The sequence below is a fragment of the Danio rerio genome, chromosome 21 (assembly GCF_052040795.2).
Source record: "Danio rerio strain M-AB ecotype USA chromosome 21, GRCz13ab, whole genome shotgun sequence".
Lineage (NCBI taxonomy): Eukaryota > Metazoa > Chordata > Actinopteri > Cypriniformes > Danionidae > Danio > Danio rerio.
The window spans coordinates 16,890,556-16,916,038 of NC_141041.1; the positions used below are offsets into that span (position 1 = coordinate 16,890,556).

The 25,483-nt window shown below is 36.5% G+C and overlaps 2 protein-coding genes across 5 annotated transcripts in view; one reads left to right on the forward strand and one right to left on the reverse strand.

The window, feature by feature from the left end:
* mmp11b (matrix metallopeptidase 11b) overlaps positions 1–25,483 on the reverse strand; it is a 40,262-nt gene that overhangs the window by 10,154 nt on the left and 4,625 nt on the right. Inside the window, exons 2-3 of the mRNA XM_087300986.1 lie at positions 17,251–17,528; positions 1,987–2,130 (exon numbers count right to left, since the gene is read on the reverse strand). Coding sequence (XP_087157112.1) covers positions 1,987–2,130; positions 17,251–17,528 — 422 coding nt within the window. The remainder of the gene's footprint in view (positions 1–1,986; positions 2,131–17,250; positions 17,529–25,483) is intronic.
* Positions 696–25,483, forward strand: LOC147831877 (uncharacterized). 4 transcript variants are annotated; one of them, XM_087300990.1, is made up of 6 exons: positions 696–756; positions 11,740–11,838; positions 12,003–12,087; positions 12,280–12,386; positions 25,128–25,228; positions 25,312–25,483. In XM_087300990.1, the coding sequence occupies exons 2-5, from the start codon at positions 11,762–11,764 to the stop codon at positions 25,174–25,176; spliced, it is 318 nt and encodes a 105-aa protein (XP_087157116.1). In that variant the 5' UTR covers positions 696–756; positions 11,740–11,761; the 3' UTR covers positions 25,177–25,228; positions 25,312–25,483. The 4 variants fall into 4 exon arrangements, 2 of the variants coding, with proteins under 2 accessions (XP_087157116.1, XP_087157117.1); XM_087300991.1 differs by having other exon boundaries at positions 12,304–12,386; XR_015520155.1 differs by lacking the exons at positions 696–756; positions 25,128–25,228; positions 25,312–25,483 and adding an exon at positions 12,515–12,666 and having other exon boundaries at positions 11,706–11,838; positions 12,010–12,087.

Consider the following 25,483-nt stretch of genomic DNA (forward strand, 5'->3'; position numbering starts at 1 on the left):
ATTTTGACCAAACTCAATATGCTTTGTACTTTATTGTACTTAAAAAATATTGTTTAATGCGAATTATTTATTTTTCAAATTTAGATGTGAAACCATTACCCTAAATTTGTTTAATTGGATAAATGAACATTTCATGGGAAATGTTGTTTTGATTAAAGCTATATCTTCTTGTTTAGAACAAAAATATAATATAATCCTCAACAGGACAAATATGATTTGTACCAGGTTATATAAAATTGTTCTCATGGAGATAGAATATGTTGTTTAAGGTAAATTATTTATTTTTTATTGGGTCATTTAGATTGACCATTACCCAATATTTTATTTTTATTTTTTTTTAGATGAAAGAAAGCTTTTTCCCAATGCCTCCCTTTTTGCAAGCAAGTCCCCAGCTGTGCTTCATAAGTTTGAGTTATGTATTTAATGTAAATATTTCATTCTATATTATTATTATTGTTATCATATCAAAATATAATAATCTAAATGGGGGCTTTTATAAACATTACATTTTGAGACACCTCAAGTCAGTTTTATACAATTTGGCAAAACTTTAATACATTTACAATATACCTATGGAAATAGGTCTAGTCTTAATGATATTCTGTAATTTAAATGTATTTTATTATACCTTACCCCAAATAGGCCTTTAATCAAACGAGTTTCCGATGAGGTAATATCATGTGACATGTTGTTCCACTGACGTAGCTTATTTTGCAGCTGAAACACGTATTTGGAGCTAACACAACATACATTTTGGTAAGTTGTACTTTATTTTTGTACATCTCTGATTATATTCGGTCATCTTAATTCGTTTTAAATGTAATTTTTTGATGTAATGAATTACGCTTATCGCCTGACTCACGTCAGCTCAGAATCACCGCATTATAAAGCGCCAAACAATATATTGTTTGAATTTTGAAAAACAACTAATAATCTGATAACCATAAAATTCCTTATAAAAAAAATATCAAAACATGAAAGATTTACAGTCGAATTTCTCAATGAACAGCTTGGAGAACGCGCGCCTCCAGTGTTGTGATTGCGGAAAAACTTCAACAGCAGTCAGAAGTCTACACAAAAGTCACGCTTTCCAACATCCAGGTTATATTTCACAAAAAGAAATAAACTTTGGGATTTTGAGCCGCAGTGTTGCGTGACCATATGCTGAACTATGCAGGTGTTCTGCTTTTTACTATGGGAATTTAAGTAACACACCTGCATGAATGAATGTGCAGTGTAAATTTCCCCCTATAATCCTAAACTGACACCCTCTCTAATCTCCTGCTTCAGGAGGAGATGAAAAACGTCTGTGTTTGAGAACCAAAGAAACTTTTTTCTTTGTTTAATTGGTCACACATCTCATAGTTGACAATTTGGTTTTACAATCTGGGAAGCCGGAGAAACAATATAATGTAATAAAATATTAGTCCAGTGGACTTGAGCGAAGAAGTAGCTGAACATGTTCTGTTTTTCACTGCAGTGTGATGATACTTCACATTTACAATATTAAAGAGACTATACAGCAATACAAATCAGATTGTTTTAATATTTTAAAATGAAAGTGACAATAAATGACAAAATATACAGAATATATCATTTGTTAATGAACTGTTTGATTTTTCTATTTATCAAAGAATCAAGTATCACAAAGTATTAAGTTGATATTAAGAAGTGTTTCTTGACCATACTAAATTAATAATCATATTAGAACAAAATCTGAATGTAACACTGCAGACTAAATAGCCCTAAAATTGTTCATTAAGAAATGTAATTTATCTGAAAGCAACCTCCAAATTATAGAAATGAAGTTGAAAGTTGCCTATATATCATTCAGAATGTTTTGATGCATTAACCAATTACAGTAGATGATAATATTGATGAAATAAAAAAATAGCAAGAAACCCCTGACCAGCTTGAAAACATTTCATAATCAATTCTGACACATGTAAAGTAAATCTTAGAGAGTAAAACATCTTATTTTATTACCTGTAAAAATCAAACATGATATCAGCCCGGCCGCTGAGGACTTCAGTAAAGTTTAGAGGAGTTTCATCACTCCAGGCCCGCAGTGCTTCTCTTATCACATATCTGACTCTCTCCAGATTCATCTGCCTGGGGGACTGAATGATCCTGTACAGAACAGAACCCCAAACACTCATAAATGCTCATTAAAAGACCACCCATGTCTTTTTGAATTTTCACTTCATACAGGTATCCGGTGCATTACTCCAATAATCCTTTGTATTTAAACATAGTGGTAAACCAAAGGACCCAGATCAGAATGTCATAAGGTTGTAATAGTTTATAAAAATTATTGTTGAGTATGTACACAAGATTTGAAGACACAGTTTGGTATGCTATTGTATTTCGCTACAATAGAAAATAAACCAAACTCATTAATTAACATGGATTTACTGGACAAAATCTTTAGATGTTCTCTTTAAATAAATGTTGTTACAGTTTTATTTTCCCTTCTAAATAGGATTATTAAGATAAACAACATCAATAAATTAGGATTAATTTAAAAAGACAGTTTTCATATTAATATCAAGGGTATTTCTACTCCAGTTCATTGTTGGAATTCTAAAATTACAAAGTGACTTCTTTTTATGTCTGATTTATTAAAATATAATAGACGTTTAAGGTAATTTAGTGCATATAATTAGAGAAATGCTCTTAATTCCTAATCTGTTGACACCAAAGTAGTCCAGGTAAATGTAGTGCAGTTTCATAAAACCTTACATGTTTATTTTTTTTTTCATGCTATAACATGAAATTGGATTGGATTAGACTCTTGATGTCAGATTGATGTCAGCATGATGTCAAATAGATGTTGTGCCTCAATGTCATGAGGACGTTGCATTTTGTTTGGAAATGAAACTCGGGTTGACGTCAAAACCAAATGTCAGTCTGATGTCAATGTCCAACATCCAACCTAAAATCAACCAAATATCAACATCTAATCATGTTACAGCTTTTAGTTACCAGACTTTGTGTGGACGCTACCACTATGATGTCTATCAGACGTTGGATTTTGGTTGCTATACTTGAAGAATAAATATCACAGTGCGCCCAAATCGCATACTTATGCACTATTCTACGCCCTTTTGGAATATAAATAGTGTAAGTACATTCATACTGAAAACTCTAAAAAGTAATAAGTGCACTTTAATTACCTGGATGATTTTCAAACAGGAAAATGAAGTGTGGAATGTTGGACACTTTACACACTCATCGACTGCAGCTTTGCTCATGTTGGATTATTTATTTTAGATTATGAAAGCAAAATTCTCCTATGAGAGTGATTATACCGCCTCCTGATGGTGAATGGGGTTATACTCATGGCAAAAAGTAAACAGTGTTCCATTTGGGATGACACTACATACTGTACATACAGTATACTATGCTGTTAACTGTGTAAGTGCATAAGTACATAGTGAATAAGTGCATAATGTGTAGTGTGCCATTTGGGACGCAGGTTCAGTATTTGATGTCAATATGACTTTAAGATGTTAGCTCGACATTTGATTTTGGTCACATTCCAACACAACCTAAAATCAACAATATCAACATCGTTATTGGCCGTCAAAATAACGTTGTGCTTAGATGCTGATTAGACATAAAATTTTGATCACCTGACAACACTACCAAAATCAAATTGAACCTAATATTAAACCTAATATTAACTTCTTATGCTGTTGTATGCCTACTGGGTTGTTTCCCTATTCAGTGATCTGTCACTCCACATTAAACGATTTATTGATTGAATTTCCTGATAAAACAGACAGAATTGTAAAGATATTACATTCAAATCAGAAGCATGTTGAATGGATTTGAAAAATGATCCTATTTTTGAATCACGCTTTATAAATCTAAAAGTTTCAAATTATTCTCTGTTCTTTCTGTGGTGAAAGCAACACAGTATTTCTTCAGTACATGTAACCTGCATTGAAAACGTTTGGCATGAATACATGCACTGTTACTCCCTTAGAATCCTGCTGTTCTGAAAAGACACAAGCACAATCTGAATGTTTGACTAGTTGTGGATTAGGTACGATACCCACCACAACTGCTACACTTCTGCAAAACAACTGGGATATTTGATATTGTGACAGTGATGGCACCCCTATCTGGGTTCGTTTAAGTGCATAAGCCTGACAGAAAAAGATATCATCAAATTTCAAGGCTCTTGTTACTTGTCTTTGGCAGAACAATTCACAATACACTGCATTAGTGACTTTATAACAATAATAATTTCATACTACAAGACATACATTTTAAGGAATAATTATGCAAACATTCTTCCATGATAAGTTTAGATTTTTACAAGTTTAAATGGAATGTAAACATTTAATAGCAATCCAAAAAATAAAAAATAAATAAATAAATAAATAAATATATATATATATATATATATATATATATATATATATATATATATATATATATATATATATATATATATATATGTATATATATATATATATTATTATTATACCTTTTTTTAACTTGAAATGGAGTTTCATAATTTCCATAATTGCGCATGTTTTTAATTAGTACAGTTTATATTAGTGATAAAAATCTACTCAAAAACAAAAAGGACAGAAGAAAATTATTTGAAATAATTTCATTATTCAAATAAAATTGTGAAAATCTATACATATTTTATAAAGCCCTACTTAAAATGCTACTTTTGTCCCTCATGGATTGAGCCCAGAGGTTTTAAACTCCTCTCAGATGAAAGACGAGCTGCATTATAAAGCTTGCTGAGTGATGGAGGCATGCATGCTTATTTTCACAAGCAGAATCCCCACTGTGCACGTTTATGCTCAGACCACAAGTCTGTATCACGTTCCATAAATCCTAAAACCCTTTGGTGTATTTATAAAAACAAAACAGTGAAATGTCTTACAGCACCACATCTAACGTATTGTTTAGCTCCTGACCTGCAGCTATAGTTACTGCTATACATCTGTGTTGTTTTCATGCATGGACACCTCTGGTCATTATGAGCTCTGTGGGACAGGGATCGCTCTGGGGCTGCATGTTGGAGCCACAAAACCGTTTCAGAACGAGGGGCCTCTGCAGTCTGCAAGCCCAGACAGGAGCTATATGACAGCGGGAGAGAGCCCAGTGTGCTAGTCTGTGGATTTAAACATTGTCCTGTCACATGCTCTGCTTTAATGAGAGAATTCCTACTTCCTATAAATTGATTCTGGGATCAAGTCATTATACTTGAATGAATCTGGCTACTCTCACAGAAGAACAGATCTAATGTAAAGCAGTTTTAGATTAGTGACTTTTCACAGACACGTAATTCTGTTACCCCAAAAGTTTTAGGTCAGTTTTTTTTAAATATTCGGGTACAGGGACCCCAATGGGACCACAAGACACCTCTATGAAATGAATAATGAGCACATCATTATGCATTTTATTTTATCAAGATAATGTTAAAAGAATAAAATAAACATTATATAATAATGTGCCAGTTGTTTATTTAAAAGCAGCATGTTAACTTCATAATATCATGTTAAAGCGACCCATTAGTCTGTACATGGATATACACTCCCCGGCCACTTTATTAGGTACACCTGTCCAACTGCTCGTTAACAGAAATTTCCATCACATGGCAGCAACTCAATGCATTTAGGCATGTAGACATGGTCAAGACGATCTGCTGCAGTTCAAACCGAGCGTCAGAATGGGGAAGAAAGGTGATTTAAGTGACTTTGAACGTGTTGATGCCAGAGGCCAGAGGAGAATGGCCAGACTAGTTCGAGCTGATAGAAAGGCAACAGTAACTCAAATAACCACTCGTTACAACCGAGGTATGCAGAAGAGCATCTCTGAAGGCACAACATGTCCAACCTTGAAGTGGATGGGCTACAGCAACAGATGACCACACCGGGTCCCACTCCTGTCAGATAAGAACAGGAAACTGAGGCTACGATTTGTACAGGCTCACCAACATTGGACAATAGAAAATTAGTAAAACGTTGCCTGGTCTTATGTGTCTTAATTTCTGCTGCAGCATTCGGATGGTCGGGTCAGAATTCGGCGTCAACAACATGAAAGCATTGATCCATCCTGCCTTGTATCAACAGTTCAGGCTGCTAGTGGTGGTGTAATGGTGTGGAGGGATATTTTCTTGGCACACTTTGGGCCCATTTATACCGTTTAAGCATTGTGTCAATGCCACAGCCTACTTGGGTATTGTTGCTGACCATGTCCATCCCTTTATGACCACAGTGTGCTCATTTTCTGATGGCTACTACTTCCAGCAGGATAACGCGCCATGTCATAAAGTGCAAATGATCTCAGACTGGTTTCTTGAGCATGACAATGAGTTCACTGTACTCAAATGGCTTCCACAGTCACCAGAGATCAATCCAATAGAGCACCTTTGGGATGTGGTGGTATGGAAGATTCGCATCATGGATGAGCAGCCAACAAATCTGCAGCAACTGCATGTCAATATGGACCAAAATCTATGAGGAATATTTCTAGTATCTTGATGAATCAAATGGATTAAGGCAGTTCTGAAGGCAAAAGAGGGTCAAACTCGGTACTAGTGAGGTGTACCTAATAAAGTGGCCGGAAAGTGTATACACAACTGCTAAAAATAGTCATTACAATTAATAATTCCTTTAACATATTAATGCTTTTATTCTAAAATAATGCATAAAATGCATCAAATGTGTCAGTAAAGCCATTTATAATAATATTACAAAATGTTAAGATTTCATATCAACATCAATTGAACGTTTTTATTTTTATGGGCACTAAACAGGAGGATATTGGAATGATTTCAGATTGTTTGACATTGAACGACTAAAGAAATTAGTTTAATAATCTTTTAAATATATTAAAATGTATTGCTATTTTTTTAAATCTATAAACTTAATTTTATATGCATTTTATTTTACTTTTATTACACAATATTTAGGTTTTTCCTGTATTAAACAAATGCAGACTTGTTTACTATACATTATTTCTTTATAAAAAAAAAAAACTAATAAATTAACTTTAAACTCCACACTCTAAATTGCGTAAATGCCATAAATCCCAGTCTGCCTACAACAAAAATATTTTTGTTCTTGAGAGGTGAAAGAAGTCTGAAAACACATGAGCAGAAGTTACTCTTAAAAGTGAACAACATCCCAACATCACCCACATTCCTGAGGATAAAGTTTAAATGAATATGTAAATATGTGCTGCATGTTTTCCTCTCAATATTGTGAACGTACAACTAAAATTACGGCATTTAAAAAAATGAATATTAAGAAACATCTCATTCTTCAATTTCACTTGAAATATATTAGGGCTTCAGCTTTAAACCGAACGGTCTGATGATTATGGTAACGGATGAACTCATTCATCAGATGCACTGAAAGTACTCTTACACCAGACTTGCAACCATGCAAAATGACTGCGGAACTCAAAACTGCAAACGTGACATAATGAACATATTCCCGGTAGACTAACAGTACTAAAGGTTATGTGGACTCATTAAAATAAACTCAGTGCGACAGCATGACATTTGGGGTAGGATGGGGTTTGTGTGTTTTGAGTTTATTGTGCACATGTACAGTCCATCATTAAGTAAGGGGATAAATTACAGAGTGAGGTGATACAGGCCAAAAACAACCTTCAGAGACGTGAGTCATCAATGCTCATAGTCGCACAGCATTAGAATGGTGCTGACTGGGGTTTGCAGAGGATAAAGTATGTGCGTGTGTTGCTGTCTTGACATCAGATTCTGATGAAGCAGCATCTCCTATACAAATTGCACACTGTGTTTTCAGGGGCTTGAACTTCAACGGCAATTAGTAATGGTCACTTCCTTGTCTCGCTCCAGTCCATCCAGCAGGCTTCTGATTTCAAATACAACCATTCAGGCATGAAAATTATAAACATCTGATTCCACTTGAAATCAAATTTTACAATGTAGAATTTGTTAGCGCACATTGCTATTCTTTAGGTGAACAATTAGTCTGCGCAAGTTTGTCCACTGAATTTATTTTGGTAATCTCCAGTCAATTTTTGTTGTTTGCTTTTGCATTTGGAATAACTGTTCTGCTCTGTAATGCCTAGTTCAGACTGCGTGATTTTAGCCCCGATTTTGGCTCGCCGACAGGTTTTGAGAAATCGCCGACAAATGCCTGAAATCACAGGCAAATCGCTGCTCGTGCACATGAGTGACAATCACACAGTATGAACGATCAAAGACGCGATCTGAGAGAATCGCCGATGAGTCGCCGATGCCTGTGAGATATTTGGCATGCTAAATATCTGGAGCTGTCGGCGATTCAAATCATGCCGTGTGAATTGAGTTTTGACTGAAAATAACATCGGCGATCGCCTACAGCCAATGAGAGAGCAGCTTTCACTTGTGTGTGCGTTTGTGTATAACTGCTGCAGGTCAGTGGGAGGCTGGGGGAGAAGTTAAAAGCACTCTTTTTCGGTTTATTTGGACCCACGAAATGGAGGAAAAACTAGTGGAGGTTTGACAGGACTCAGGAGCACCCGTGTCTGTTTGACGTTTCATACAGAAAGAAATTAGTTTATTATCAACGTTGAGGAGAAATGGCTAATTCCCTTTAAACACCAGGTGAGCAAACATGTACATGTTCTACCCCATTAAAGGCTTCTTTCTCATTATGTAGTTAATAACAAAAGATATACTACATGTTTTTGGCTGTGAGACGTAGTTTGGACAAAGTTGTCGGCGATTCTCCCTATAGTAAAGTCATGCAATGTGAATGTCCATGTCGCCGAACCATCTTGCAGTGTAAACAAAGCAGCGACGAAACGCCAGCCCAGATAGTCATGCAGTGTGAAAACATCTGTGACACGACTAGTTTGAAAATCATGCAGTCTGAACTCGGCATTAGTGTCAGTTTGACAATTTTAGCCACAATATTCTTAACCACACACCCTTTTACCATTACTTTGATACAAAGGAATGATTCACATAAAGAAAGCCCCGACCCGGCATTTGACCCAAACTGATGCAATCTTTGGAATATATTGCAGGATGCCAATGATAAGATTCCGTACACCGTGTCTAACAACGTGACATGACAAGATTCAACAACCCAGGCTCATTTGCGGATATGTACCCAGGTCTATATTTCTGGCGACAGGGTAATGTGTCAGCTTGCAGTTTTTGTTTTCGCAAAACCACCAGAGGCCATTGTGTACACTTTATGATGATCACAAATTCCTCTTGTGCATCCTCTTCTTTCATAAATCCACCAGAGGGCACAATATACAGTTCAGCTGACTGACTGACTGACAGACTGACTCAGACAACTTCTTTCCTAAACCCAACCGATAGTGTTATCAAAAGCAATCTAGAAAAAGAAAAGCCATCGTAGCCGTGTGATTTCACCACGTTTTAACCTGTTGTTTATTTATTTATTCATTTATTTTTTGCTTTTGCTTTACCTGGTTTCTGGAACCATTCTATGCTCAAACTACATAGTCACAGTCAAATCCACTCCACGTCCTGTGCCGTAGCGTTTGTTTTAAAGATGAAATGCAGCCAGATGTACCACTGGCTACATACATATGGGTACATATCCACAATGAGCATGTGTTGAGATTCCAGCAACAAGCAATTTGGCTGTCTGCACCAAAAGTGACGCAACATGACAAAAACATTCAAATACCGGTCACTGCAATCCCAATGAAAATGTAAAAGCTTTTAATCTACTGGCTGTTGCTGATGTTGGTTTGCACTGATCCATCATTCTGGCTTTCATTTTCAAACCATTTGCTAATTATTTTATTTTTAAGATCTGAGATAAACTATTTTCTTCTGCTTTTATTATGGCAATAAATGTCACCTAAAATGGTATTTAAACTCACATTGTTAGCATTTAACACTGAATAAAGCACATAATCTCTACTTGAGGTGTTCTTTATCAAAGTAGTAAACGTTGTTCTGCCAAGATGTCACGGAAATAGAAAGCATTTCTGAAATAGAAATTTCATACATTGCCGTTGCAGATGGAAAATCGACATTAACATGGAAAAGACACCTTTTATCGTGTCGCGAAGGTAGTCACATCTACACTACCTGACAAAAGTCTTGTCGTTGATCCCAATTGTAAAAGGAACAAATAATAACTTGACTTCTAGTTGATAAATTGTAAAAGTGTCGGAAGGTACATCAGAAGACCCGTTGGAACCGGCATGGACCCAAGAGTCAAGTTTGGTAATAGAAAAATCATGGTGTTTACATTCAGTATGGGGTTGTGCGAGAGATCTGCAGAGTGGGCGGCAACATCAACAACCTGAGGTATCAAGACATTTGTGCTGCCCATTACATTACAAACCACAGGAGAAAGGGGAGGAGAAATTCTTCAGCAGGATAACACTCCTTCTCTTACTTCAGCCTTTATATCAAAGAAAAAATTCCTGAAAGCAAAGAAGATCAAGGTGCTCCAGGATTGAGCAGCCCAGTCATGATCATATTTTATTTTGGTAAATTAAGCGAATCTAGAGCCCTTTGCCTTTCATATAAACTACTTCTGATACCAAATGATCAGCTAGAATTCAATTATTATTTGTTTTTCCTAAAACTTGGACAGGCGACAAGACTTTTGTCAGGTAGTGTAGTTAGAACACTATGTTACAAGTTATGAAAAAAGGCTTTACTTTCACACATAAATTGACCTGAAGCCTACTGAACATCTCTGAGATTAGCAGTAGTCCACTGATAAGGTATTAAGGGAAAAGTGAATGCAGCAAAAGTTTGACAAATGCACACAGTGATCAAAGCTAAAGATGATCCCTAAAGATGTCTCTGAGGAGAAACACCCTAAAGTCTACTCCATTACACAAAGACATTTAATGGGGCAAGGGTCAGCTGGTGGTGAAAAAAGGAATATGTTGTTTTGCAATATGAGCCAAATTAACATACTGTATAAAACAAGTGGTAGTGGGGGTCTTTACATTGTAAAATATGTTTGGTGGCATTCACTCCTAATGAAAGTAGTCCGATACCCATGATTTGGAAAACAGTTGTTCTGTTTTGACTTCTGTTCTGTCTTTACAGTATGCAGACACAAAAGACTAGCCTGCCCTACAGCGGGTGTCTTGATTTGGATGAAGAACCATGTGAGATTTATGGGCTGTGATATTTTATGGGAAGGGCCGTAAATCAAAGGGCAGTTTTAATCAGCGGTTGTTGCGGGTTTTCTTTGTCTGGGTCTTCATCTCACTCCCTGCTGAGCTGAAAACTAAAACCATTTGGACTCTGCCGTAACACACATGAGTGCTCTGAAATGTAACATCTTCTCCTGGTTGGGTCATGACCTCACTGATTTTAGATTATAAGATAGAAGTTCTGTGTCCAGTGGGAACTGCATTTGACAAAGATGTATGGGGCAAATCTGTCAAAATGTGAAGTGTTGACCAGACATCTACAAATGGTAAACTCATAATGTCAATTAAAGTATTGCTCTTAAAGGGGTAGTTTACCAGTTATATAAGAATTCTGACAGCAATTATTCACTCTCACATCTTTCAAAAACTGTCTGTCTTTCTTCAGTGGGTCACAAAAATGCAAAATAGGCTCATTCTGAAAACATATCCCTATATACATTTCTGGAGATGGTGAATTATGTAGCCAGAAGTATGTATAGCTGCATTTCGTCCTTTAAACGAGTGCTATGTGGTGGTATGATGCCGTTCCTTTTCACACTGACTGCTTACCTCCGTTTTTACCAGGTTGTCCAGTTAGCCCATTATCATGTACGTCAGCGTACTTGAGATGAAGAGAGGAGCTAACCACGACCGGAGTTCGAGTCTGGCGGTTCCAGAAAGTGGGTAAGACAAAAACAGAAAAACAGAAGCCAAAAATAAAAATAAAAGAGTAAATAACAGGGTGGGAATGTGGTAAAATCTGAAAATGTGATAAAAAAACGGCCAGATTAATATACTGTAGTAAGGTAGTGGGGGTCTTTACATTTTAAAATGTGTTTGTATGTTAGGTGGCAGTCAGCGGACAAGAGATGCACAGAGGAGCTGACCTCAACGACGGGGTTAAGTCCGGTGATAAACAGTTCCAGAAAGCAGGTAAGACAAGAACAGAAGCCGAAAATAAAAATAAAAGAGTGAATAACAGGGTGAGAATGTGGTAAAATCTGAAAATGTGGTAAAAACCAGGCCAGATTAACGTACTGTAATATACAAGTGGTTGTGGGGGTCTTTACATTTGAAAATTTGTTTGTTTGTTTGGTGGCATTCACCCCTAATAAAAGTAGTCAGATGTGTTTGTATGTTTGGTGGCAGTCAGCGGACAAGAGACGCACAGAGGAGCTGACCACAACGATAGGGTTCAAGTCTGGCAAGTCTGAAATGGTTCCAGAAAGCAGGTAAGACCAAAAAAACAAGCAAAAAATTTAAATAAATAAGTAAACTACAAATCTGAAAACGTGGTAAAAATCAGGCAAAGGGCTTTTCTTTTTCTGGATTGCTTTTTAAAACTTTCAGTTGGGTTTAGGCTAATCAGTGCTTATGAATCGGTGGATCAGTCTATCAGTCAGACAACGCCGGCCTCTGTTATATTTATGTGAGGATAGCAGGTGTGAACGGCACTCGTGAGAGAAATTTGAGATTTCAAAAAGCGTACACAGCGGCCTTACATGGATTTACAAAAAGAAAAATGCAAAAAAAAAAAAAAACTGCTCCTGGGATGTATTTGGCGCTCTCCAGAAATGTATATAGGGGTGCGTATTCAGAATGAGCCTGGGTTGAAAAAAAAGATACCTCTGAAATTATGAATTCTTAAATCAGTAAGGTCCAAAACAGCATTGAATCCCTTTGATTTTCATTTCATCGAAACAAAAACAGCTAATGTATTTACTGCCATGAACTAATAATGAGCAATAGCTGTACTATATGTATTAATCTTAGTTCAACATTTGCAAATTAAAATCAAAACATGTGCTTGTTAACATGAGCAAGTTTACATGATCTAACAACTTTATTTCCATTAACTAACATTAACAAAGCTTAATACATACTCGAATAAATGAGTTGTTCATTGTTTAGTCATATTAGAAAATACATTAACTAACAAACTCTAATACAAACGACTGGGAAATATATTACATTTCTCTGAAGAAGAAGCCATTTGTGCAGGTAAAATTTTGCTTTTGGATTAAATATCCCTTTAAAAACCAATTAAATTAAAGTCATCTTGAAATAATCCTCTGTGTGTGTTTAAGAAAAATGATTTACTGTTTAAAAATCAAAGGGAGGTTTGATACATATTTCTAGTTGTGTTTTGGAGCCATGCAGTCCCGGGTCGAGACAGTTTACTGCTTCTAATTAAATGGGTGTAATGCTGGAAAGAGTGTGTGGTCTTCTTTAGAACCGATAACGACTTTAAGAAACCTGAGAAGATAAAGAGAGAAACGTCCACTTTTATTTCCAAGTATTTCCTCTGTGGGTTGGAAATGAGTATATTTCTGCCATAAAAAGGAGGAAGAACTGGTAATGTTTCATTAAAAAAACACCCTTTAATAAGAAAAACCCTTAATGGGATAGTTCAGCCAAAACTGAAAATATGCTGATAGTTTACTCACTCAAGATGTAGGTGACTTTAAGAGAACATTAAAGAAGTTTTTGGCTGAAATTGTGGTTCTCTGTAATTCATAAGGTGCAGGTCAATGGCTAACAGCACTCTGAGATTCAAAAACATATACAGGCAAAACTAAATTACTACCCATGGCATCTGATGATACATGATGAAGTCTTATAAAGCAAAACATTTGGCAGTTGAAAGAAACTGCACATTGTTGACAGTATTCACTCACTCAATATCCTTCAGCTGAGCCCATGATTTATCAAGGGTCGCCACAATGGAATGAACCGCCAGTTAATCAGGCATATTTTTATGCGGCGGATTCCTTTCCAGCCACAACTGTTTACAGTAGTTTTTGCGTTTAATTAAACACAATCTCACGGCAATTCGTAACTTTTTGATTTAGTGGCTAATTCGTATGAATTCATATGATTTCATTTGTACAATTTAGTAAGATTTGATTATCCCATAGTGACGGTTGGGTTTAGAGGCAGGGTTGGTTTCCACACCTCCTTTTTAAAATAGTAAATTTTCATATGACTGAACAATCCACTGAACTGACAAAACGTTCAATAAACATGTTTGTTCATACTTGTTAGTTTCCTCGTAGGATCAGGCTGTTTAGCCATGACTGTTCGCAACAGTTTACAGCATAAGCTTTCTGTCATGTGACATCCATCCTTCTATTTTTCTGTTTACATTTTGCACTATTGCGTAAAGATTTTTATAATTTTTTTTTTATGGAAATGCCAATATAAAAAATGCACAAAAACGTAAAACACGAAACCGAGTAAGAAACTTTTTATCCAGAAAGAAATACGTGCATAAACTACCATGTAAACATAAAAAATACATTTCATGGGAACAATGGAGCGATATTAATGGACAAACTAGTGGACAGACCACATTTTTAATTGTTTTTAAAAAAAAATAATAATTGTTGTTGCTTTGGTCTTTTTTTAAAAAAAGCTTTAGCCAAAGTCCATCGTCAAAGTGGTTTGGTGTTGTTACCTCCCAAAAAATGTCTTAAGTAGCGACCTCAGGCCTAAAGCCAGTTATGACAACGTTCATTGCGTTTCATCTTCATCTTCTGAGGCACAAGTAATTTATTAAATCAGAAAAAGGCCCACAGTGGCTTCTCTTGCTGTTTCAAATTTTTTATTATATTTAGTGCCAATTTATTAGGAAGTGACGATTTTGTTTTCTTTGACTCATTGCTTATGGCCTCATTCACACTATGAATGACTCGCAGCGGCAAAATGACAAGCGACTGTTCATTTCAACAGAAAGTCAGCGTCTTCTGGCAACCTCTGTCTATGCGATCGACAGTGACCGTTGCCGACCAGGTGGGCGTGTCTAGTGATGCGACAAAGTTGAGAATCCTTCAAATTTATTCAAATGAAAATGACTTTCTTGGGTGACAGCCAATAGGAGCACCAGGACAGCTCACGTGATCCTCTCTTAGCTCACTCAGAGGCATGTTGTATTCTCTGTGCTGTAAACCCACACACCCCTGTGTATGCACCAGGTCGCTACCCAGAGTGATAGGCAGCTGCAAAGTCGCTGCTAGTGTAAATGAGGCATTAAGTGCAAAAGTTTGCTGCGATATTCAAGTTTTGTGCATTCGTTTAATTTGCATCTTTTGATAAAAACATAGCTAATGATGTACAGTATGTGTGGACTCAAACTCACACATGAGCTGACACCGTTTACAATGCTGACAGAGGACACATATGTTGAACTGTTCATTAAAAATGGCACTTTTGATCTTTATGGATTCTGCAACTTGTATAAAAGATTATGTTCATGTGCATGATATCAATTGGATAGATTGACTTCTATAATTCAACACACACACAATCATACTATTATCCAAACAGCTCAAGAGCAAACCCCTATAAATAGTCAAACGCGTCATACCTCTGTTTTCTCTAGACTTCAGCGTCCCTCCACCACCCCAACTCCACACTAATAAACCAGATAGCTATTTAAATCTGAGGGGGGAGCTTTCTGGAGCCGGGCTAGACACTGCGCTCGGACCCTATCTCTCTTTATTCTCATATAGGGAATAACATGATTTAGGGTGTCTTCCCGAGCTCAGAGCCCTCTCCCCGGACAGCAAGCCAAATACGCATATTCTATTCAGTCAAATATCTGTAAGTGTGAACTCGTGTAGAACCATTTAGTGAGACTTTGGATAAAAGATGATGTTGGAAATAATGTTCAGTTTCTTGCACAGACTGATCGTTTTGCTTCATAAGACCTCAATATATCATCAGAAATCACACGTATAAATTTTGTTCGTTTTTTTTACTCTCAAAGTGCTATTAGATGTTGACTTTATATTTGTTTATTTGTTTATTTCTGAGGACTATGGTTTCATCTAACAGTCTTGATTTATGTTCCACAGAATTAAATGTCCAGTGAAGTGCTTTGAAATATGTATTTTTATTCGATATTTGATGTAATCTCAAGCAAAATATGATTCGATTGTAGGACGTAGAGTAGCCCCTCCCCTTTTAAAAAAAACAGCCAATAGTGCTTTCTTTTATCATCACCCTGCCACTGAAAGTGGTTGAGCTCAAACACATCAAATGACATGCAAATGAGAGAACCATCTTGAAGGGGGCGGTGCATGTCAGATACTAGAGAGCATTTGATTGGTTATGATTAACCAATTACCCAGTTACAATTCCTAGTTACATTCAGAACAGAGTTTAAAGTACTATTACTTGTTTATAAATCTAAATGGACTAGGACCTAAATACATTACAGATATGCTCGCTGAATACAAACCTAACAGATCACTCAGATCTTTAGGATCATATAAACTAGAAATTCCAAGGGTTCAGTCAAAGCAGGGTAAATCAGCTTTCAGCTACTATGCTCCTCGCTGGTGGAATCAGCTTCCAGAAATGATCAGATGTGCTCCAACAGTAGGCACATTCAAATCAAGACTGAAAACGCATCTGTTTAGCTGTGCCTTTTCTAAATGAGCACTGTGCTACGTCTGACTATTGCACTACTATGTTTTTCTCTTCTTTTTCATTCTTTTATAACACATTTTATCTGTTTTTATGTTGTCTTTTTTAAACAGTTTTATTATTTGTTTTTATTTTTCTTATACTTGTTTCTTTTATTCTTGTTTATGTAAAGCACTCTGAATTGTCACTGTGTATAAAATGTGCTATATAAATAAACTTGCCTTGCCTTGCCTTATGATGTGATGAGAAACTGTAGTGTGAGGTGATGTTAATAATTAGTTTTATTCGGGTGGAAGTGACAAACTACAGGCTTTACATGTTTATATCAGTTTTAAAAATTCTAAATGCGAATTCTGTCACTGTTTTTGGGGCACAGAAGCTTATAGATATCCTTGAAGTGAATAATACTGATACTAACATCTAAAAAACTTTTGTTTTAATGTCATGGAACCTTTAATGGATAGATTTAGTAAAACGTGTGTTAGGATACTATAAATAAACAATATAATTTCCATGCCTTTATTGCGTAAGGTTTAAAATGGTACCTTGGCAATACATCAAAGCTGTTTTAATCAATTTACGCTTCTATGATTCATTCATTTTACATCTATCTTCTAAACAAGTGTAGACACGGCAACCATACAACCGCAACCGCATAAGTCTTACTTGTAAGTGAGGTCTGTTTTGTCCCAGCGTCCTGGGAACAAATCAAAGCGTTTTCGTCGGTGGCGGCCCCCAAGCAAACCTCCTTTGTGGGCTGAGAAATGAAGAGAGCTTCCCCCCTTCTCTGAAGGGTAGTCTGGGACTCCACAACGCGGCCTGTTCCAAAACTGAGTGTGTGGTTGCGCTCTCTTATTGCTAAAGTCTTCATTCAGGGTATCCTGAACATGATGAAGTCGACCCCGCTTCTTGAGGCCATGGTGATGGGTCTTCTGAGGCCAGTCCTGTCAACACACACACATAAGCTGTCAATCACATGCATACTTGACCTGAATACACCTTAATTAGTAAATGCTACACTAGTAAAATGGGTGGCAAACATGTTTTGAATATTTTCTGTTATGACTATAGACTTTTACACTTTCTAAAGATTTGCCGACAGTGTTATTATAGTGTAACTATGAAGCTAAAGCCAGAGCTAATCCTCCATACAGTATGTAGCAAGCAAGTACATAGTTTAAGCCACCAGGGGGGTCTTTTCTGTCAAAGATGAAATAATGACGAGCAATGAAAGACAATTGTACTTTGTTGTACATTCTATTTTTTAAAGAATGAGAATGCACTGGGATTTGGGCTGTGTGCTACAACAGATGAGAACACATAAAATAGGTAGGAGACAGTCGCCAAAGTACCAAAAAGTACCAAATTCAGACTTTGGTAATATAAAATGTCTTTCTTTGGGTGTTTTATATATAACACATTTAAATACATCCTAAACCTCTGATAAACATATTACTATTCTGTGTCTTTATGTTGGGCTTTTGTTGTTGATATGAAAAAAATGTTTAATTTATGTGAACTTCTTATGTTTGTATTTAAAAATAATATCACAATTGAGGTCATATTAGGGCAGGCGTGACCAACCCAGTTCCTGGAGATTGACCTTCCTGCAGATTTCATTTGCAACCCATATCAAACTCACCTGTCTGTCATTATCAAGTGCTGTTCAGGTCCTAATTAATTGGTTAAGGTGTGTTTGATCAGGGTTGAAGCTGAACTTTTAAGTAAGGTCGATCTCCAGGAACAGGGTTGAGCACCACTGTAATAATGTATATGCAGAAGGACTATTAATTTTTCAGTAACCTTGGTCAAACGCTTCGTATACCATTACAAAATTTGCGTGTTTAAGGTCCATTTTCTTTAAAACTCAGTAATCTTTAGTGCTTGATTGATTGATATAAAATGACTCTCAAAATGAATAAGAAGCACTGCATTAAATTACATTATTCCATGCCATGTCTTTAAAATATGAACATTTATTTTACCCCAGTGTTTTCAATAGAGTTTCTGTGCTAGCCTGCTGATCCTGATGGGCGCGTGCATGTAAACAGCTTTTCATCTTGTTTTATGTTTCTACAACTGAATGAACACTGAAGTCTATTCAACTGATTATATTTTAATTATATTACAACATAAATGCTGTAAAAGAATACATTTGGAAAAAAAAGTCACATTAAGCAGTAAGAGGATGATGTCATGCATGCATATTATATGTTTGGTCTTTTGAGGACTTTTTTATTCTTTGAATACATTATAGTTATACCCTAATCATTGGTACCTGGTTGCTAGGGTTGTCAGAATCAAGACTGTTCATTTTAAGTTATCACAGGGGCACCAGGGAGAATCCATTATGAGATCTGGCTCCCCAGTAAAAAAACACTTTTGTATGGCGTTCTGGGTGACCAGTAAGATGAATGTGCAAATAAGACCTTGCGGTTTAAACAGGAGAGGTCAGATTATACTTATGCAACAGTTGGTTAATGATAATTTACAAGAAGCATTATCACAGTCAATTTCCTCAACCAAATTTCACGGAAATTGTTCTGTTAATGGACTGGGAGGTTAGCTGCCTCCAGGGGAAAGTCAGATTGCCCCAATTTCTCTCCGTCCCCTAACCTCATTTCAATTCACTACTCCAGCTGTGCTGGTTTACAAACCTATGTTTCCCCCCTTTTCCCTACTCTATACCTCTTTCTTTCTCTCTAATTTGGCTTGGTTAAGAGGCCAGGGGTGGTATGGGGTGAACTACTTTTTTTTCAAGCTTTTAAAAATCCTTCCGTCTCTCATAGCCATAGGGAGTCTTTTAAAAGCTGTAATTTAAGCACAAGCTATATTTAGACTACCATAAAACATTTAGAAATATAAAGCAGGAAGTCTGAAAAGAAAAAAAAAGCCACTTGTTTAACCATTTCTATCATAGAGAGCAGGTAAGACCTACCATGTGGTGAAAAAAGTGACTTTAGAGTGACTTAAAGTTGAGTCAACTGGTGTTTTGTTTAGGTTATTATTTTCTTTTATTTGCTGAAGACAAACAGTAATCTTGCAGATAATAGATTTAATCATACTAATAATAGCATTGTAGTGTTCAGTGATCTAGTGACTGTAACAAAGAATGAGTGCTTGTGACATTACGTCAATCTGATATATATTTTGTTGCATTTTAGCCCTGTCTAAAAAAATCGCATTGGTTCAGATTCAAATACTACTGCATATAAGTATTTGTGTTGTGAACAATAGCAGTTTTGCTCATTGTGATAAACTTCATTTTTCAAAAAAGTTTGCTTACATGTCATTTGAAAATACAATGTAAAAAATAAATACACAGTTGAATTGGTTAGGTGTCACCCGCACTACCTGACAGTGTTTTCCTGACACTTTTAATGGTTTGCAACAGTTGATTTTTACAGGTAGACTAAAAGTAGACTAAAAAGTAGAATTGTCACAACCAATACAGAGCCTTTTAGACAATTGTTATTAACTATTTTCACAAATAAAAATGATTTATCTTATGTCAAAGAATATGGATGTCTTCACACTTTGTGTTTAGTTGTCTTGGGTCTCTTTGCTCTGTGGTGTGATCAAATGTCAGTTGTTTGATTTGTGTTTCTATTTCTATATTTTTTCATTCTCTCTTTTGTATCTCTAGTTTTTATGATGTTGTGAATCACTTTGGTCAGTCTTGCAAAACAGTAGTACAAGCGTAATCCAATAAATGTGGTCAGTATACAGGTTAGAGGTCAGACTTGGCGGTAAAGAATCAAAAATGGTAAACAAGACTAAAATCAAAACATGGGACAACTAACGGAAAAACAATCAGAGAAAAATGCTTTGTAGCATTCAATAAAGAAACATGACTCAGCCATGTGTGAGTGAATGTGAGGTGTACTTATTGTCCTTGTAATCAGTGTTTGATTTATGGTCAGCTGCTCAAGGAGTTGATGAGCGCAGAGAGTTCTGGGAGTTGTAGTTCATTAAGAAGTAATCTCCAACAGAAATAAAGTGCTGCAGATTACTTCAGAGTACAGGAAGTAATCGCCAGCGGAGACAACACTGACAACTTTAACACTTATTAAATGAACTACATTGGCATACCAATAGTAACAAACAAACCTACTAACTAACTAACTATCTAACTAACTAACTACCTTACAAAGTGTCAACACATCTTTAAATTTGAAAAAAATCTGAGCTTAAGTTAAGACTTTATTTCGTTAAATCTCACTAGCTTCAGAATATTGGTGCCCAAAGTTTTTTATGGGTTGTAGCCTTCAAAAATTACATTAAATATCATCTAATTGACCTGATTTACATTTAAAGCAGACTTAGTGCTAGAAACTTGTCGCATCTGGTTAAGACACGGTGTAACTTAAGACAAATTCTAACAAATAAAGGAATAACAACCAAATATTTGTGGACAAGCCGAGACATAGTACCTTAGTAAAAATCCACTGACATGTGAACTTGATAGTGTTGCTAAAACATGACCCCACACCCCCGGCAATGAGGAACTGCACAAATTCCACAGATAGAAGTGAAGAATTCCCTGCACTTTATCTACTCTCAGTTTGTTTCCCTCAAATCTGCTGAGTGCGCATGGACTTTCCATGGGCTGAACCGTCATTAAATGGTCATATATGTTGAAAGCATGTAATTTAAGCAGTCTCTAAACAACCTGGAGACAGGCAGGTTATTTTTTTTGTGCAACAGTCAAGACTGTTTATTGTAGAGCAGTCAAACCTCTCAGCGATGACAAACTGGCCTCGAGTCTACTTAAGCAGCGACAGAGGTGGAAGGAAAAACACCCGGGTGTCTCAGGTTCAACGGGAGTCAAGGGTTAAAGGTTAAAGCCTAAATCAACAAAACAGACCCCTTGGGCCAAAGTAAACACGCATGCTTTCATTTCAAACCCAAACTCAGTAGACCTCCTATGCTTTATCCTCTTTTTAATAGAACACTTCTGTACAACAAGTACACAAATCAGTAGTTGGTTAGTCTTAGTGAAAAGAAAAAGTTACTAACCACATTTTTTTTTAATGGTTGAGCACGTTAAAACTCAGTGACCTTATTTTATAACCAAGTTTTTAGTATGCTTGTGTTTTATAAGTGGAAGAGGTGCAAACAAGATGGCTCAGGTTGCTGATCTAATGACACATAAGTGCTTATTAGCAGCTGAAACTGCTATGAGCAAAGACTCAAAGCCAAGTCCCGAAAAGAACAGCATGCAGCCAGAGCAATTTTCTCAACAATAAATCTATCCTTAGGTGAAATACTACTCCATAATTGTGGAGACTCTAAGAGCAAAATTAACCAAAACAGGCTGATGTTTGCATGAAACGCAACAGGATTTGCACTAATATTGTTTCTATTTTTATACAACCAACTCCATCATACTGCAAAAATGGAGAAAAATAGGCTGAACTAGTTTGAACTTATTAATAATCTCTCAACTGTGATGAAGAAAAGGTCTCAAATACAACAAACATAACTGTTTCGGTTGGAGATTGATCAATACAAAGTACGTTAATTGTATACAAGTTATGGTAACACTGTCACAATTCATGACCTAACAAAACCATTAACAAATGGTTGACAAAACATCAACTAACGCTACTAGCTTAATAAACTACTAATTAGCTGTGTATTAATTAAGTAAGGATTAGGGATTTAGAATAAAATCATGCGTTATAACTACTAATAAATAGTTAATATCTTAATAATATGCAGGTAATAAGCCAGTAGTTAATAACATGAATTGTAATCTAATCTAAAGTGTTACCCAAATGGGCTATATGCACAGTGTTTTTCAGCCAATTATGAACTTCTGGTGAAAGCGTTATGTGACTCATTTTAATTTAATATGTTTCCTTTTACAGCATCAATGTTGTTATCAAGGGTGGCGCGGTGGCGCAGCAGGTAGTGCTATCACCTCACAGCAAGAAGGTCGCTGGCTTGAGCCTCGGTTGGGTCAGTTGGCGTTTCTTTGTGGAGTTTGCGTTTTCTTTGCATGTTCTCCCAGCATTCGCATGGGTTTCCTCCGGGTGCTCCAGTTGTCCCCACAGTCCAAAGACATGTGGTACAGGTGAATTGGGTAAGCTAAAATTGTCCGTAGTGTATGAGTGTGGTTGAGTGTGTGCCGATGTTTCCCAGAGATGGGTTGCAGCTGGAAGTATATCCGCTGCGTAAAACATGTGCTGGATAAGTTGGTGGTTCCTTCCGTTGCGGCAACCCCTGATTAATAAAGGGACTAAGCCGAAAAGAAAATGAATGAATGAATGTTGTTATGTAATTCAAATATAACTAGAAATTAAATAGACTAAAACATCCATTTTGGTTGTTAAAGTGTAAAAAGAGACGAAAGACTGTTTAAACGAAGACACCGTCATTAACCCATTAGTTTGTGAGATGCATTTAGCAGATCCTCACAAATAATACTCAAAACATAAAGTTCCCAGGCCTGGTCCTCTTACTCCATTTATTTTCCAGAGTTTCTTTGTGGGACTTAGGCATGGGGTGATAACGGTTTGCAAGGTATACCGCAGTTTGGAAAAGTCAAGGTTTTAAAACCGCAAAAATTTTCTGCTATACCATTCCTAAGGTATGTGTACGATTTTTTTAATTCACTTTTTTGTAGTTTTTTTAGAACAACAATATCATATTTTTAAAATAAATAAAGACAGCAGAAGTCAATAATTAATTTGTTTACAGTTCCAAAATATTTAAAATGTTTCTTAAAATAAAATATATTGTGTTTAAAAGGATATATATATATATATATATATATATATATATATATATATATATATATATATATATATATATAGTTTTTGCAGACGTTTAAAAGGAATATATTTTTGAGCAGTAATCATAATACCATGAAATCCTGAAACTGTGGTATTTTTATCCAAAGTTATCATACCGTCAGAACCTTATACTGGCCCATACCTAGTGGGACTCAAGACTGTTGGTATTGCTACACTCCCAGATCTATCTGCCACATCCCACTGCTCACATTCACTAATTCAGAAAATATAACGTTTCTGTAACATTGAGGGAGTGAGCTGGGAATTTTTGTACTTGTAGCATTATTTAGTTGCAACAGCATTCACGCCAACCCGCACACACCTCAACTGAACAAAAGTGCAAATCAAAGATCCTTTTCTCAACCAGACATTCCTCGAGTCTGGGCCTATTTTACAGCATCCACCTGCATGTAGTGAAACATGAAAATGGAAGTCCATTCAGAGACTCACAAAACTTCTGAATCACCACTGCGGTCACACGTGTTCCATGTAAAACAAAGGTCTTTCTCTTCAAACCTCATCATGCTGTGACGTTTTTATGATGCCTTCCTGACAGATATATGCCTCTCATCAACCGAGAAACAAAAACACCTTGGAATTATTTCCCCTTAAGCAGTATTTACACATTCAAACATCAGGCATTTGTGCCTGTGGGTAGATCTGACATGTTTTAAACAATACAGAAGAGCTATCAGGAATTATATTAACATATTTAGAAGAACCCTTGCTGCTTTATGACATAAATATGACATATTGCTCAAGTTTGCCATCATAAACAGGAACAAATCACTGTTCTCGCAACATGTGCATTTGTAGTTCAATAGGTCAGTGGGTAAAACTTCAGCATGATACAGTATGCTATGTTAAAACAAAACACAGGGATTCTAAGCCGATGACAAGCCTTTGGGGGAAATCCAGAAGAGCTGACTTGTCAGTGCAAGAACAAGGTTTGGAGAGCGCTGGTGTGCCTGGCATGGTGCCATCTCCATAGGGTTTCTAAGGATAACCTCTTTGTTGAGAGCAAAATCTTTCTCTGTAGGGTATCCGGATGATGTCACCGACTCCTGTCAGATCACTTAAATTCATCAGCTCAGCCGGCACCAGGAGAATCGTACATTTCCAAAACACACTCAAACCCCTCAACATTTGGAGGAGTGTTTACTACTGACTCAGCAAGCCCTGAAAATACAGCCAAAAGCACTTCCTTTCATCCTGCTTTTCTGGCTTGGCTTTTTATTTCCAGTGCAGCTCTCATCCAAACATCCTGGCTGGGTCTCATTGTCTCTCACAAACATGCCTTTGTCAAGAGAAAAATTACAAACAAGAAATCTCAGCCTTTTACACAGGCATTTTCTGGCACATTAAAGTAGGCCACAACTAGAGATAAAGAATGAACGTGCCAGAGGAAATTGGACTAGGATAAATATTTATCCTCAAAAACCTCCAGAGACCTGCATTCTTTGGGGTTGTATACACAAGTTAAGTGATTACACTGAAAAGGATGATTGTTTAGTGAGAACTAGACAGAGATGATGTTGATGGAAGATGTTCAGAAAGTGTGTAAGTGCATCCAAGGTAGACAATTATTGTCTTAATCTGACCAAGTCAGGGTAAGAAGGGAAATAGTATTGCTTATGAATGTTTTAATGGTTTCCACTTGTCACCTTTTTCAGTTCCAGATGGAACAGCTTGGTAATCTCACTATAAATGTCTACTGCTCTGTAATGTTTGATGCTTTGCCAGGAGCAACACTCAACTTGAAGAAAGGAGCGCAAGTTCTTTTGTCTCCTAATTTCTGTCGAGATAGGAAACAGCTGTTGAGGGGTTCTAGATCTTAAGATCAGGTGACTGGAAAGATGGTGGTTTGAATCAGAACCAGGTACGTCGAGGTTTCCAGTGTCAGTCATGCTCTCATTTGTCCCTACAGGCAAGAAACCTAAACCTAACGGCTCCACGGGTGGTGCATCGCAGCTGACCTCGACCTGTACACTCCACCCGCTCTAACCTTATGTGTTCTTTCCTCTGATGTGTTCAGATTGGGTCATAAGGATAACCCAAACTGAGTAATTGATGCTGATTGACATGGGTGCCTAGAATTG